Below are 13,527 nucleotides of genomic sequence, written 5' to 3' on the forward strand. Positions count from 1 at the left end.
TTTTGAAAATAGAACTATCTTTATTTCAAAACCCCAGCCTGGGGACTTCCCTGGTGGTGCAGTGGTTAAGAGTCTGCCTGCCAATTCAGGGGACATGGGTTCGATCTCTGGCTTGGGAGGATCCCACATGCCGTGGATCACCTAAGCCCGTGTGCCACAACTACTGAGTCCGCTCTCTAGAGCCCGGGAGCCACAGCTGCTGAAGCCTGCACACCTAGAGCCCATGCTCAGCAGCAAGAGAAGCCACTGCAATGAAGAGTAGCCCCTGCTCTCTGTAACTAGAGAAAGTCCGTGAGCAGCAACGAAGACCCAACACAGCCATAAATAAATAAATATATTAAAAAAAAAAAAAAAACAGCCTGACAACTTGTTACTGTAGTACATTTTCTGGTTGGCAACCATGCTTAGCTCGCAGTAGCTACTACATGTAGCTATACTTGCTGCATAGACTTATAATTTTATTATTCTATAAAACAAAATAAAATCATAATATAATATATGATTCATTTTTATATTTTCAAATTCCTAATTAAGGTTCCTAATAATTTCCTTTGTCTCAGTTCATTTCACCCTAAGTATATTTGAAGACCAACTTTAAAATGTGAAAGAGTCCTTTCATTTAATATTGAAGGTACTTCCCTTGTCAGATCTCTACTCCAGTATAGCAACAACAAAATAAAGGGAGGTGGAGGGCTTTCATGGTAAATCTGTGTTACTAGTTAGGAGATGAAAAAAATCTAAGGGAATTTCTGCAAGTCTGAGTTGAGAGCTGTTGGTAAAACTGACTTGTTTTGTGGTAACTTTCTTTTTGGTTTTAAGCCTGAGCTAGGTATAATATGAAAAATTAAGAGATGAGTGGGAGCCTAAACTAATAGTCTCAGATATTGGTTGGTTTTAAAATGCTCTTATCTATAAAATAAAAGTTGGAAATGTATGCTGGTACCCTGTATTAACATTCTTTGAGGGGCTCCTGATTTCCAAATGTACGAGGATCATGGATTTATAGATGAGAAAATCCAGACACATTAAGTGAATTTTATGATTTAAAATAACCAGTAGAAATACTGTAAGGCTTAAGTCTCTGAATTTGGCAAATGTAATTCTTGAATTATTACATTTTAAAGTGCAACCCAATGATACTGAATATGAACAAAAACCACCCTCCAGGATATGCATTTACTTTGAATACACCTAAAGAGAAAGCACAGCCCATAAAGCCCATTTGTATGTTAGAATCCACAAGGAGGAGAAGTTGCTTTTGGCTTCCAATGAATACAAGGAAAGGGATATTACTGAACTTTTTCTGAGTCTACATGTGAATTTCTCCTTTCACTTTCCTTTCTTACCTAGCCTGTCATCAGACATGTTGAGGTATTGGCACTGCAACAGCTGGACTCCTTTTGGAAGCACCTGAGCTTTCCTGTCAAGTTTTGTCTTTGTCACAGCATCTGGTCTTGCCTATGTGTTTAATTTAGTGTTGAGATTCTTCAGGTTGCTCTTCTTTCAAACTGCTATTAACATTGTCCAGAGACTGAAAAACAAGATGCTTATTCATTAGCACCATTTTTTTTTTCAACTCATCATGTGTTATATCTTTAGATAAAGAACAGCACAAGGTAGACTCAAAGACGATTTAGTTTGCTTTGGATGAAGCATCATGTTTTGGAAATGACAGAGACAACTGAAAACATTAGATAGGAAGATTGTCCTAAGGGAAGGGTAATGCTCTAAAGAAAACATCAGTTGGTCAGTTCACTCTGAGATAATTGCACTTTTATTAACAAATGCATCCTAATAGGTATAATTTAAAAATCCTGTAGAAAATATCATGTGTGCATACAAGAGTTTTTTCAGTCCATCCTATCAATAATGGAAGTCTCTTGGTAAGGCCTCAGCCCCTCTCAGGACCTGTAATAATCCTGTCCATTGTGTCAATTTTTCAGTGAATCATATCTTAAGTTATTTTTTATGACAATTTTCTGATACTAAATGTACACAAAAGCATCTCAAATTTTCTTATACAGCACACATATCACTTTCTCTTTTTCTCATCTTCAACTGTTATGACTGGCACAGTTCCTTAGTGGTTATAGCTTACCCTCCTGTCCACTGGAGAGTTCTATTGTGAATTGCAGGCTCCTTGGCCTGGAGCACAAACAAGCAAGTGGGCTTTTGAAAGTTTCTAACTTGGAGGAATGAATCCTTTCTTATTATCCACAATCTATGATTAGAACCAACCTATGAATAATCTATGGCCAGATTACAGTATAATGCAACAGATTTACCTGATTTTAACTAATAGCCAATATAATCTGTCCCATCCAGCATATGGAAGTTCTGAATTAGACTTTGACTACAGGGCGGAGTGCAGGAACAGGCTTTTTCCTCTGTGTCTCCACGCAAGGAGTTACTAATTATAGTAACTTTTTAAAGTTACTTTATTTTATATAGAATTAGAATTAAGAGGATTAACTGCTTCTAAATAGATACATTTCTTAGACACATGTTTTTTGTTTGTTTGTTTGTTTGTTTGCTTTTTGTGGTCCGCAGGCCTCTTACTGTTGTGGCCTCTCCCGTTGCGGAGCACAGGCTCCCGATGCTCAGGCTCAGAGGCCATGGCTCACGGGCCTAGCTGCTCCGCAGCATGTGGGATCTTCCCGGACTGGGGCACGAACCTGAGACACATGTTGCGAAACAAAGAGGTAAGTCTGCTACCACTCAAAGCAGTCAAGCTTGTTCTCAAATACGTCTTTCCTGAATAAATTTCATTTTCAATTTTACATCTTAAGATTCATTTTATACTGCATGTTATGTGCTTTTATAAAGTTTATAATGCTATTCCATTGCAGTATATTCAAACCATCCTTGTATGAAGTTGCAAATGCTGATGGTAATGTAACTAACTTATTCCAACAGACCTAAGGACATGGTAGCGACTGCAATCAGAAGTACACAGTTTCCTGACTTTGAAGTTTTTAACAAGGTGCTCTACAGCAAAGAAAACCTGCAGATCAGAGTGAGTGTCCTGTCAGTTCTTCAGAGACATCTCCCTTACAATTGCTTTTCCAATATTTCTGAATACTCTGGCTAATTTCCTGCTTTCTCATCAGGGGCAAATAACTGGTAATAACCTTAGAATATTTAGTACTTACTATAAAATGGAGAAATTGACATGGCATACCATCCCCTTAGCAAGCCCAAGTTTCAGGCCTTCAGATGTATTTTTATACCTTAATAATAACATTTTTATTAATTTTTTATAGGAATATAATATGCAGAGAATAAAAGTACACAGATCTTAATATGTATGTATAAGTATGTATGTATAATGTATATGTATGTATAATGTATAAATCAGTTAAATTCTTCAGCGTGAACATATCTGTAACAGCACATAGATAAACAATTAGAGAATTACCAGAACCCCAGAAGGATCCCTCTCACCACTTTCCATTCACTAACCCTGAGGATAAACTATCCAGAGATCCAAAACTTATTTTTTTTTGCCTTTTTTGAACTCTATACGATGAAGGTTATATAAAATTGGTTCTTTTATGTGTATCTTTCATCTTTTTTTTAAACTTAATGTGTTTATGAGATTCATCCTGTATTTTTGTATAGTAGTAATTTGTTAATTCTCAATACTTCAGTTTCACGTTGTAGAAATAAACTACTTTATTCAATCAGCTGATAAAAAATTTGTTTTACTTCTAGTTTTTGGCTGTAAAGAAAGGTTCTGGAATGGCTATCACTGTACATGTCTTCTAGAGAAAATGCATAGCCATCTTTGTTGGGTATACACATGAGTGAAATTATTCGATCATGGAGTTAAGTTCATTTTCAAAAGAAAAGGCAAAACCTTTGTACCATTCAATTTACACTCCTACTTCCAGAGAGAGATTGGGCATTCAGGTTTCTCCACATCACTTCCAAATCTTGGGATTGTCTAACATTTTTAATTGGTGAAATAGTGTCTTATGGTTTTAACTGACATTTACCTAAACAACTAGTCATTTTAAAGCAACTTTTAATATGTTTATAGCTAATGCAGAACATCTTATATGAAGTGCTTGTTACAGTTGTTATTCATTGTCTATTTCTTTGACTTTCATTTTATTATTAATTTGTAGATTTTACACACACACACACACACCCTGGAAACATTATTTTTTATCCAGGTATATACTTTGCAAATATTTTCTTCCATTCTGTGCTTGTTTTTCTCTCTATTACTGTATTTTGTAGAGCAAAATCCTTAATTTTAATGCCCAACTTATTAATTTCTTACTTAGGGTCAGTGCTTTTTTGCTTAGTATTTCTTTACCTACCATAGAAAATAATGATAGCCTCTAATTTTTTTCTTTTAACAACTTTGTTGTTTGCAGTTTACAGTTAGATGTGCAACATATCAGAATGCAATTTTTGTTTATACCTTAAGATAAAAATTTTTTTCTTATAAAATATTCAAAAGACCCAGCATTCTTATTGAACATACCATTATTTTCCTAATGCATCACAGTGTCATTTTGTTATATATCAGGCAATGACCAATTAGGGTCATTTCTTAACTTTATTTGGTTCCAATGATCCATTATTTCCAACTTTGTGACAATACCATTTTGTTTTATTTATCTCTATATAGATCTTGATAACTTTGACACCTCATGGATTGATCTTTCTTTGATACTTCATGTATCAATCTTGATCTTTGATATCTTATGGATTCTTAACTTTGGTCCTTCTTGAGAATATAATTGGCCATTCTTGTCCTTTTGAATTACATATAAAGCTAGTATATCAATTTCTTCTAAAAGCTATCTTTTAATGTTATAATAATTAGACTTATTAAACCACTGATTATAGTTCTTGCTATTCCCATATCTTGATAGATTGTATCAGTTGATTTTTTTTTAAAGGCTTTAAATGTACATCTTTCTGGCTAGATGGTGACAAATATGTTTTTTTAGGATATGTATCCCAGTAAAAGATACTTATTATCTTATATAAAATTCTAGGGGCTTCCCTGGTCGTGCAGTGGTTGAGAGTCCGCCTGCCGATGCAGGGGACACGGGTTCGCGCCCCGGTCTGGGAAAATCCCACATGCCGCGGAGTGGCTAGGACTGTGAGCCATGGCCACTGAGCCTGTGCGTCCGGAGCCTGTGCTCCGCAACAGGAGAGGCCACAACAGTGAGAGGCCCGTGTACCGCAAAAAACAACAACAACAACAAAAAAAGAAATTCTAGACCACTGGTAGTAATTGAAATGTAAGAGAAAAGCATGTCCCTTTTGTATGTGTGTACGTTTGTGATATAGAAAGAATGTATTCTTGAATACACTTGGAAATAAATTAAAGACTAGATTATAGGCTTACCATGTTCCAAAAATGAATATATTAAGATTTTATTATCAATTATTATAATAGTCCACTGACTTGATTTATTAACAGTCTTCTCCTGTGTTTTCACCTTATTAGATGACTGATGAAATTACTAATACTAAGAAACAAAGGATGAATAAGACCACACATGTTCACTGATTTCGTTTTTTTTTTTTTTTTTTAGAGTGCTTTAATTTACTATTTTCTATTTATCTAATTAAGTGGTAACTGCTAATTGAATAAATGGCTACAAACGGCAACAATAAAATAGCACGTCTCATAGGGCTTTCAGTGTATTAAATAAAGCGAAGAAGCTAAAGCTTAGTAACGAACAAAACATTGTTACTAAATAAATATTAATTCATATTCCCTTGAAAATCAGTCAGGCATCTAGTAGACCATGGTGGACTCTACATTAGTTCACATGTTATCCTTATAGTAAAATTGTGTATGCATTTGTAGATTCTAGAGATGGAGTAGATTAGTTTTAAAAAATGAAATATTATTACTAAGACTATCAATCCTCCTCTAATAATAAAATAGTCTTTAATTATTTGGATAATTAAGCCAAACTTTTGACTTTAGTTTTAAACAGAAATAGATGTTTTGTTAATTTAGAAAGACAAAATTGTTATACATTTGGAAAGAGAAATATCAGAAATAGAATGAAGTACACACAATAAAAACAAAATAATTTTCAATAAAGACATAAATATTGCAAGATTAATGTATTTTTTAAAGTTCAACCTAATGACTCATATGTCTATCCATGTAAACATGGAATACAGAGTTTTAAATATAGAGGATTGTTAATATGTATGAATTTTTGTATTAATGACACTTGCCAAGCAGTGTGTTGTGATAAGAAAGCCCACATATATGAGAAAAGATTCTAAAGGTTTTCTTTCTATTTATGTGTGACAGTCAGAATGTGAAGTTCTGTTAAACTTTTACAGTTTTATGCACTCATAATTTCTTTCTTAATGATTTTACTTAAAGAGTATAATTATTTAGGGAAAATATTCTTCCCTTTATCTAGTTACAAATAAATATGTCAAACTTTCCATTTTTTATTTCCAGTTTGAGTCAAAAACAATGGGCAAAGTACAACAATGTGTTAATTCAAGATGTAGATCAACCAGAGAGAAAGGTAGCTTGCAACATTTTATAACAGTTTTAAGTATTTTACATTATTTGTTATGCTTTATCCCAAATCACTCCTGTTAAGCAACCAAATGATTGTCTTCTAAAGACTTGACTCTATTGTGTTTGGTAAAGGAAATACCACAGGTTTTAAAATTTTCCTTAGCTGAGCATAAATATCAACCTTGCTGCTTACTAACTGAGTAATACAGTATAGGGTAATTTCTTCACCTCTCTGCCTCTTATTTATTTCCTCTAGGAAATAGGAATCACACTTCTAATGATCTAGCTGTATTAATAATAAAATAAATAAAATAATTAATGCACAGCATTCACACTGTTTTGGCAAAGTAGGAAGTCAACAAACATTAGATCCATTATTCTTAGTTGTTCATTTATAGTTAATTCAAAAATTATATTCCAAACCTTAAGCTCAGTAAAGTACATAATAATCCAAAATATGACTTAAAAATACATATGAGTTTAAACTGTAAACATGAATTTAAATGGCTATTGATAGTACAGCTAATGAAATACTGTTACAGATCATATTGACACAATTTTATGCATATACTCTGTTCAAACTAGCTTTTAGGTTGCGTGTTTGTTATAACACTTTGTTATTTAGTAGGAAAATCCATTTTCTGACAATGTATCAAGACTTTATGTTTATTTTAACCTACTAACTTTTTTCCCAAGATTTGTCATTATCTCCAAATTAATAAAAATTGGAATTATCATTCTGATAGCTTATGGATATATTATAAACATTTATTAAGTCTCTGAATTCAATTCTATTTTTTCAACTGTAATTTTCTGAGTTGTTTGGGAAAAAAAAAAGAAGTTCTAAACAATCACTAAGTCTGCTTAGGATACTTAGATGGTAGAAAATATTGGGCCAAATCTATTTCAATGTGGAATTTTTCCACTGCATCATTTATTCTGCACCTCACCAAGCCCGTATAACATTGAGAGTCACATGTATCTGCTTATATTTACATAATATTTTTACTTGACTATTTTACTGCTTTGTGAATTTATTGTTTATGGAATAATGAAAGTGATATTGATGATTAAATATTTTGAGAGAGACAGAGTATTCAGAAAATGGAATTACTGCCATGCTGCTGAGTTTTGGGGATAATAAGGATAAGCAAGATTCCTAGCATTATCGTCGAATAGGTTCCTATACATGCATGGGAGAGAGTAGAGCTCTGTTATCTGTACTGAGTAGAGTTGAACAGAAAGCACAGCTGGTGACATTAGTTCTAATAGACCAGCTAAAAGATACTTTGAAAAGCTGTCTCTCAGCTCTCAGAAATACAGCAGAAATCTCAAGTTTCTTGCTGAAAACCTGATATTATAAGCCTGGGTGTCATAGGTTTTAGTCAGTTCTGATTTGAACCTTGTGAGCTTCACATTGTGAATTTAAAATCACACTGTGACCCAAAGGAAATTAAATAATTTTTAGTAAAGCAGCATATAGACAATGTTAGGATAATCCAAATTTTCTCTGAAATGTGTTTCACATAGGCAAGTAGAACTTTAATAGGTCCTTAATATAAATCAGTAACTATATTGCAAATAGCTTTGAGATTTTAAACAATAATTTTATAAAACAACAAAACTGGTTTTAAAAGTTTAAAATGTATAGCAGCCACTGGTTTTTGGACTGCCTGTTTTTCACTTATTATTTAATAGGAGTTCATTATATGTTCTGGATATGAATCCTTTGTCTCATGTAAGTAGTGCAAGTATCTTCTACTATGCTTTTTAGTTTTTTTTAAATTTTTAATCTCTTAGTGGTTTGTTTTCATGAACAAAAGTTTTTAATTTTAAGGTAGTTTAATTTATTGATTTGTTTTCCTCTATGGTGCACTGTTTAAGAAAGCATTGCTTATTGCAAAGTTTTGAAAACATTCAGTAATGTTTTCTCCTAAAATTTTTATTGTTTTAATATTTATTTTTAGGTATACATTTGTCTATAGTTAATTTTTTATATTTTTATGATTTATAGGTTGAAATTTATTTTTTAATATTGATACTCAACTGAACAAACACAATTTAATTAAAAATGATCATTTTTCCGTCACTAATCTACACTGAGATTTTGTAATAGATCAGGTAACCATATACGTATAGTATTTCTGAACTCTCTGTTGTGTAATATTGGTCTGTATGTCTATCCTATCAGTAAAACATTATCTTAATTAGTACAGCTTATAATGTGTCTTGATCTCTAGCTTTCTTCTTTTTATCCTTATTTTTTCTTTCTTTTCCTTCTCTTCTCCTTTTTTCTCTTCCTTTCTTTCTTAGTTTGTGGGGATTGCTTTGATTCATCTTGCCACTTAAATGTACATATTAATTTTAGAATCAGTTTGTCAATTTTACAAAATGTCTTCAAGAATATTTCACCAAAGAGAATATCCAAATGGCTAAGAGTCATAAGAAAAACACGCCCTGGGAAATGCATCAAAATGCTTGTGATAATTATCTCTGGAGGGTGGGAATTATGGGTGATTGTTAATTTTTACTTTATGCATTTATGTATTTCTAGTTGTCTGCAGTGAACATGTATTCCTTGTACAACTAGAAAGAAAACAATACATGCCATTAAAATTAAAAAAAAAAGCACTCCATTTCATTAAGCACCAAAGAAATGCAAATTAAAATCATAGTGTAATACCACTACAAACCCACCAGGATTGCTAACATGAAAGGCAGTAAGTATTAAGTGTTTGCAAGAATGCAGTGCAAACAGAGTTCTCACACACTGCTCAGTTAAGCTTAGATTAGTACAACCACTTTGGAAAGCAGGCAGTATGTAATAAATCTGAGCATATATTTATCCTACACCAAATATTTCAGAATTTGTATAGTGTCACTATTCATACTAGATCTCAAAAAAACCCAAAAATAAAGAAGCAAAAAATCCATCAACAGTAGAGTGGGTAAAGAAAGTGTGGTATGTTTATACAGTTGAATAGTAAACAACAAAGTAAATGAATTAACTACATTTACACGCAACAAGGTGGTGTAAAGTAAAAGAAGCCAGGGATATGCACTGTATGTCCATTTACATACTACTTGATATCTTCAAAAATATGCAGAATTAATCCATGGGGACAGAAGTCAGGACAATGACTTGCCTTGGTGGAAAGGAAGTGACTGTCATAAAAGAGCTCTGGCACTCCCGTAACAATCTGCTTCTTGAACTTTGTGATTATTATACAGGTTTGTTCATTCTTTGAAAATTTCTCAAGCTCTACACTTAAGATTTCTGCACTTTCCTGTATGTATATTATATATCAATAAAATTCCAAATAAGTTATTAAAGGAGAAACACAGAATTGTACAAGAGAAATTAAACACAGTGAGAACAGACAACTCTTAAAATCTGTGTTCTAAAAAGGAGTTAGAAATGGTACAGCACATATAGATTTAATGCTTCCTCTGCTTTCCATAATACATGTCTGAAAGGAAATGTACAATGATCTCCTCATTTACCTGGATTATGAGAATTTATATATCTTCATTTTAAAAAATAAAGAAAATATTATATGTACCTATGATATATGGTAGAATCAGAAGCAAAGTATATATCCCTAAATTATACAAACAAGGAAATTTGAAATGGTGATAGTTTATAAATATCAAGTTACTTTTCAAATATTGTAATAACTGTGTGTAAACTCATAGTATATAGGTATTTATATACATCTATATTGCATATGTGAATGAAAAATATTTACTTTTATGCACTAACTATACTACTCTTACTTTAAGCTACAAAATGGTAGTTTGAAACCCGCAGCATGATTAAATTCTATCATCTAATAGTACTGTAACTATAAATATTCGTTTTAACCTAATTTTGTTTGAATTCTGAAACAAACAGTAAGATTCTCTTGTCCAAATTTTTTCTTACCAAGTGAAATAAGAAATAGTCCAACAACATAGTAGTGTATTCTTATACTAAATAACAAAATTTTATCAAATATTCAATAGCTTTACCTGAGAATTAGTTTTTTTTCTTGCATCTGTAAGGCAAAATATCATAAAGTGCTCTATATTACACATACAAAAGTAATTCTAATCAATAAAATATTCTCACATAGATTTCTTTATTGTTCCAATAACTGAAAAACAAAAATGTAGTGTTTGGTGTCTTACATGTTGTAGATGCTCAAACATTTTTTGATAAATATATGATAATGATGAATATTCTTTATTTGTATCCATTCAAACTGTTCTTGCTTAAGTATTAATTTATAACCAATTTATAAATGCAATTTGTGTTATGATTATTTCACATAACAACTCTGTCTAGACAATTCTTTAATCACCAGGAAGATGATTCATAAATGATGTCCAATAACTAAGAAATGGGAGAAGTGTATCATCTTAGGTTATAAATGATGCTAAGAAACAACAAAATTAATAAATTTTTGTAAGGGAAGAATATATGTAGTAAGGGAATATATGAATTGATGTATTTATTACAAAAAGAATAAACATTTAATCAATAGTACATAGATACAATAAAATTCTAACCTATGAGGAGCAGAAGATAAAGTTAGTAGCAAAATTTATGTAAACTAAAGTATTTATGTGCGAAAGTACATTTTGTTTAATACCGTTATGTACTGCTTATTGAAATGGTGAAATGTGTGATACTAATTTAATATGATGGGAATATTAGTTTTGTGTAGACTTTCAGTAAATAGAATATTTATTTTGATAATTAGGTGTATATTGATAGTCAAACCTGATATAAAAAGTTGTATTAAGAATACGTGTTACAGGGCCGACAGGCGCATGCCGCGCTCTAAAGGTAGACCAAGCTGTCGCTCGCTGCCTTCTCCGTCCCTGCGGGAGTGCGGGGCGGGGGCGGCCCCCAAAAGTAAGAGGCGCGGGAGGAGCAGGTCTGCGAGTCGAAGTGTCGTGGCGGCGCACTTGCAGCAAGAATCGGGAGGGGCAGGAGACCGCGAGGATAGGCCCAGGAGCAATGACGTCCAAAGAGGAACAAGCAGTAAAAATTCTCAACATGGAAAATACCCTACAGGAAAGGGAAGGTGGGGACCAGGCCCCTTTGCAGAATGGAGAGGAATCACGCGATTTAGGAGGGGGTAGAGGCCAGAAGCCTGTAGGAAATGTCAGGCTGGGACAGATTAGATGACTTGTTCCTAATTTTCGATGGGCCATACCCAGCAGGCATATTGATCACAATGAAGTGGGGGATGATGTAGAAAAGCACGTAGGGCAGATGATGGAAATCAGGAGAAAGACTAAGAAGCAGCAAATGAGGCATCATTTGCGCTACCAAACTCCTGAACCTGACAATCATTATGAGTTTTGCCTTATATCTTGAATCCTAAGATTATCCCTGAGGTCAGTAATGTGGCCTCTGCTCTACATGCTTGTAGTTTTTCTGATTTACTTTTTCTGTAAACATTTTGGTGTTTCCACTTACCAGTTTCTAATTGAATATTGCTTTGTCTCTGTAAAACTTTCTGTCATCAGGGCAATTTCATCCAGTTATAGGAAAATTATTCTTTTCATAATATGAAATTAATAAAGCAGTTTACAAAGAAAAAAAAGAATACGTGTTATAGAAATTTGGGACACATAAAGAAAAATGCTGGTTCAGAAAAATCATGAGTATATACATGTATACTCATGTAAGTATATATGAGTATATACATAGATATACTACAGTGTATATTAAATACATATATATATATATATATATATATATATATATATAAATTTTTCAATGTGGTCAATGCAATTTAAGTCTTAGTTCACTGAAGTAGGTTGGTTACATTCAGAAGAAGACCTAGAATCAGAATTTTAAGGCAAGTGGATTGTTTGGGCTATGCTCTCAAGAAACCCATGAGAGGAGTGGAAAGATGAGACAGGAAAGAGAAGAAAACCTGTTCAGGGTGTAATGTTAATAATGAAGTTATCTCTGTGGACATCTAGTGTTCAACATCTTTAAGAATTCAGGAAGATTGTATGAAACATTGATTATTTACATTTGAGGACCACAGAAATGTTAGTATTTGTAGTTTAACTCCCATTCATCATTCACTGAGAGCAGCAACTGAGGGTGCTAACTCCTAGGAATTCTAATCTACCCAATAAGTGGACCTAAAGGTAGAAACCTGGCAGAAAAAGTGCTTGCTGTAGGACACTATCTGCAGGTAGTAGAATAATGGTGAATTCTGAGAGATATGAGAGGGGCACTGAGAGTGTCTACAACAAGAGGCAATCAGAGTGTGGCAGACAGAATTCCAAAAGAGCCAGCAAGATCACCAACTTTTGGAGAAAAGGCCTTGCATAATTCCCTCCCTTGGATTCACAGAGATCTTGTGAATAAGGTGATTCTCACACCATGCTTATGTTATGTTACATGGCAAAAGGAATTTTACTATGTAATTAAAATGACAAATCATTTGATTTGGAGTTAATCAAAAGGGATATTAACTAGATAGTCTGATTTAATCAGCTGAGATTACTTAAATAAAAAGAAGATATTCAAAGAATAATTGAGATTTTCTCCTGTTCATCTTGAAGATATGGAAGTTGCCATGAGTTTTATAGATGTAAGGGACTGAATTCTGCTAACTAATTGAATGAGCTCACGTGAGACCCCAAGACCTGGTCAACACCTTACCTTAAGCCTGAGACACCCTGGGCAGAGAACCAAGTTAAGTTGTGCCTGGACTTCTGAACTATAGAAACAGTGAGATAAATTTGTGCTAAGCTGCTAAGTTTGTGGCAGATTTTTTTTTTATCCAGCAATAGAACAGTAATACAAATAAGCATATGACATATACACACATATAAATCTTATATATTTGGTTTAAAAATCAAAGGCCTTGAAGTTTCTTTTCTCTCCAGCTCAGACTGATTTGATACTCCTATATACCAATTCTAAATATTCATTTCACTGGCAATGATGCTTTTACTAAATACATGTGTATATGCTTGTCCAATGCTGG

The 13,527-nt window shown here is 33.1% G+C and overlaps 1 protein-coding gene across 1 annotated transcript; it reads left to right on the top strand.

The window, feature by feature from the left end:
* Positions 1-11,338: 11,338 nt before the first annotated feature.
* Positions 11,339-11,891, top strand: LOC116742213 (protein BEX4-like). The gene is made up of 2 exons (XM_032609560.1): positions 11,339-11,595; positions 11,735-11,891. The coding sequence occupies exons 1-2, from the start codon at positions 11,339-11,341 to the stop codon at positions 11,889-11,891; spliced, it is 414 nt and encodes a 137-aa protein (XP_032465451.1).
* Positions 11,892-13,527: the final 1,636 nt, after the last annotated feature.

Source organism: Phocoena sinus, chromosome 17 (genome assembly GCF_008692025.1).
Source record: "Phocoena sinus isolate mPhoSin1 chromosome 17, mPhoSin1.pri, whole genome shotgun sequence".
NCBI lineage: Eukaryota > Metazoa > Chordata > Mammalia > Artiodactyla > Phocoenidae > Phocoena > Phocoena sinus.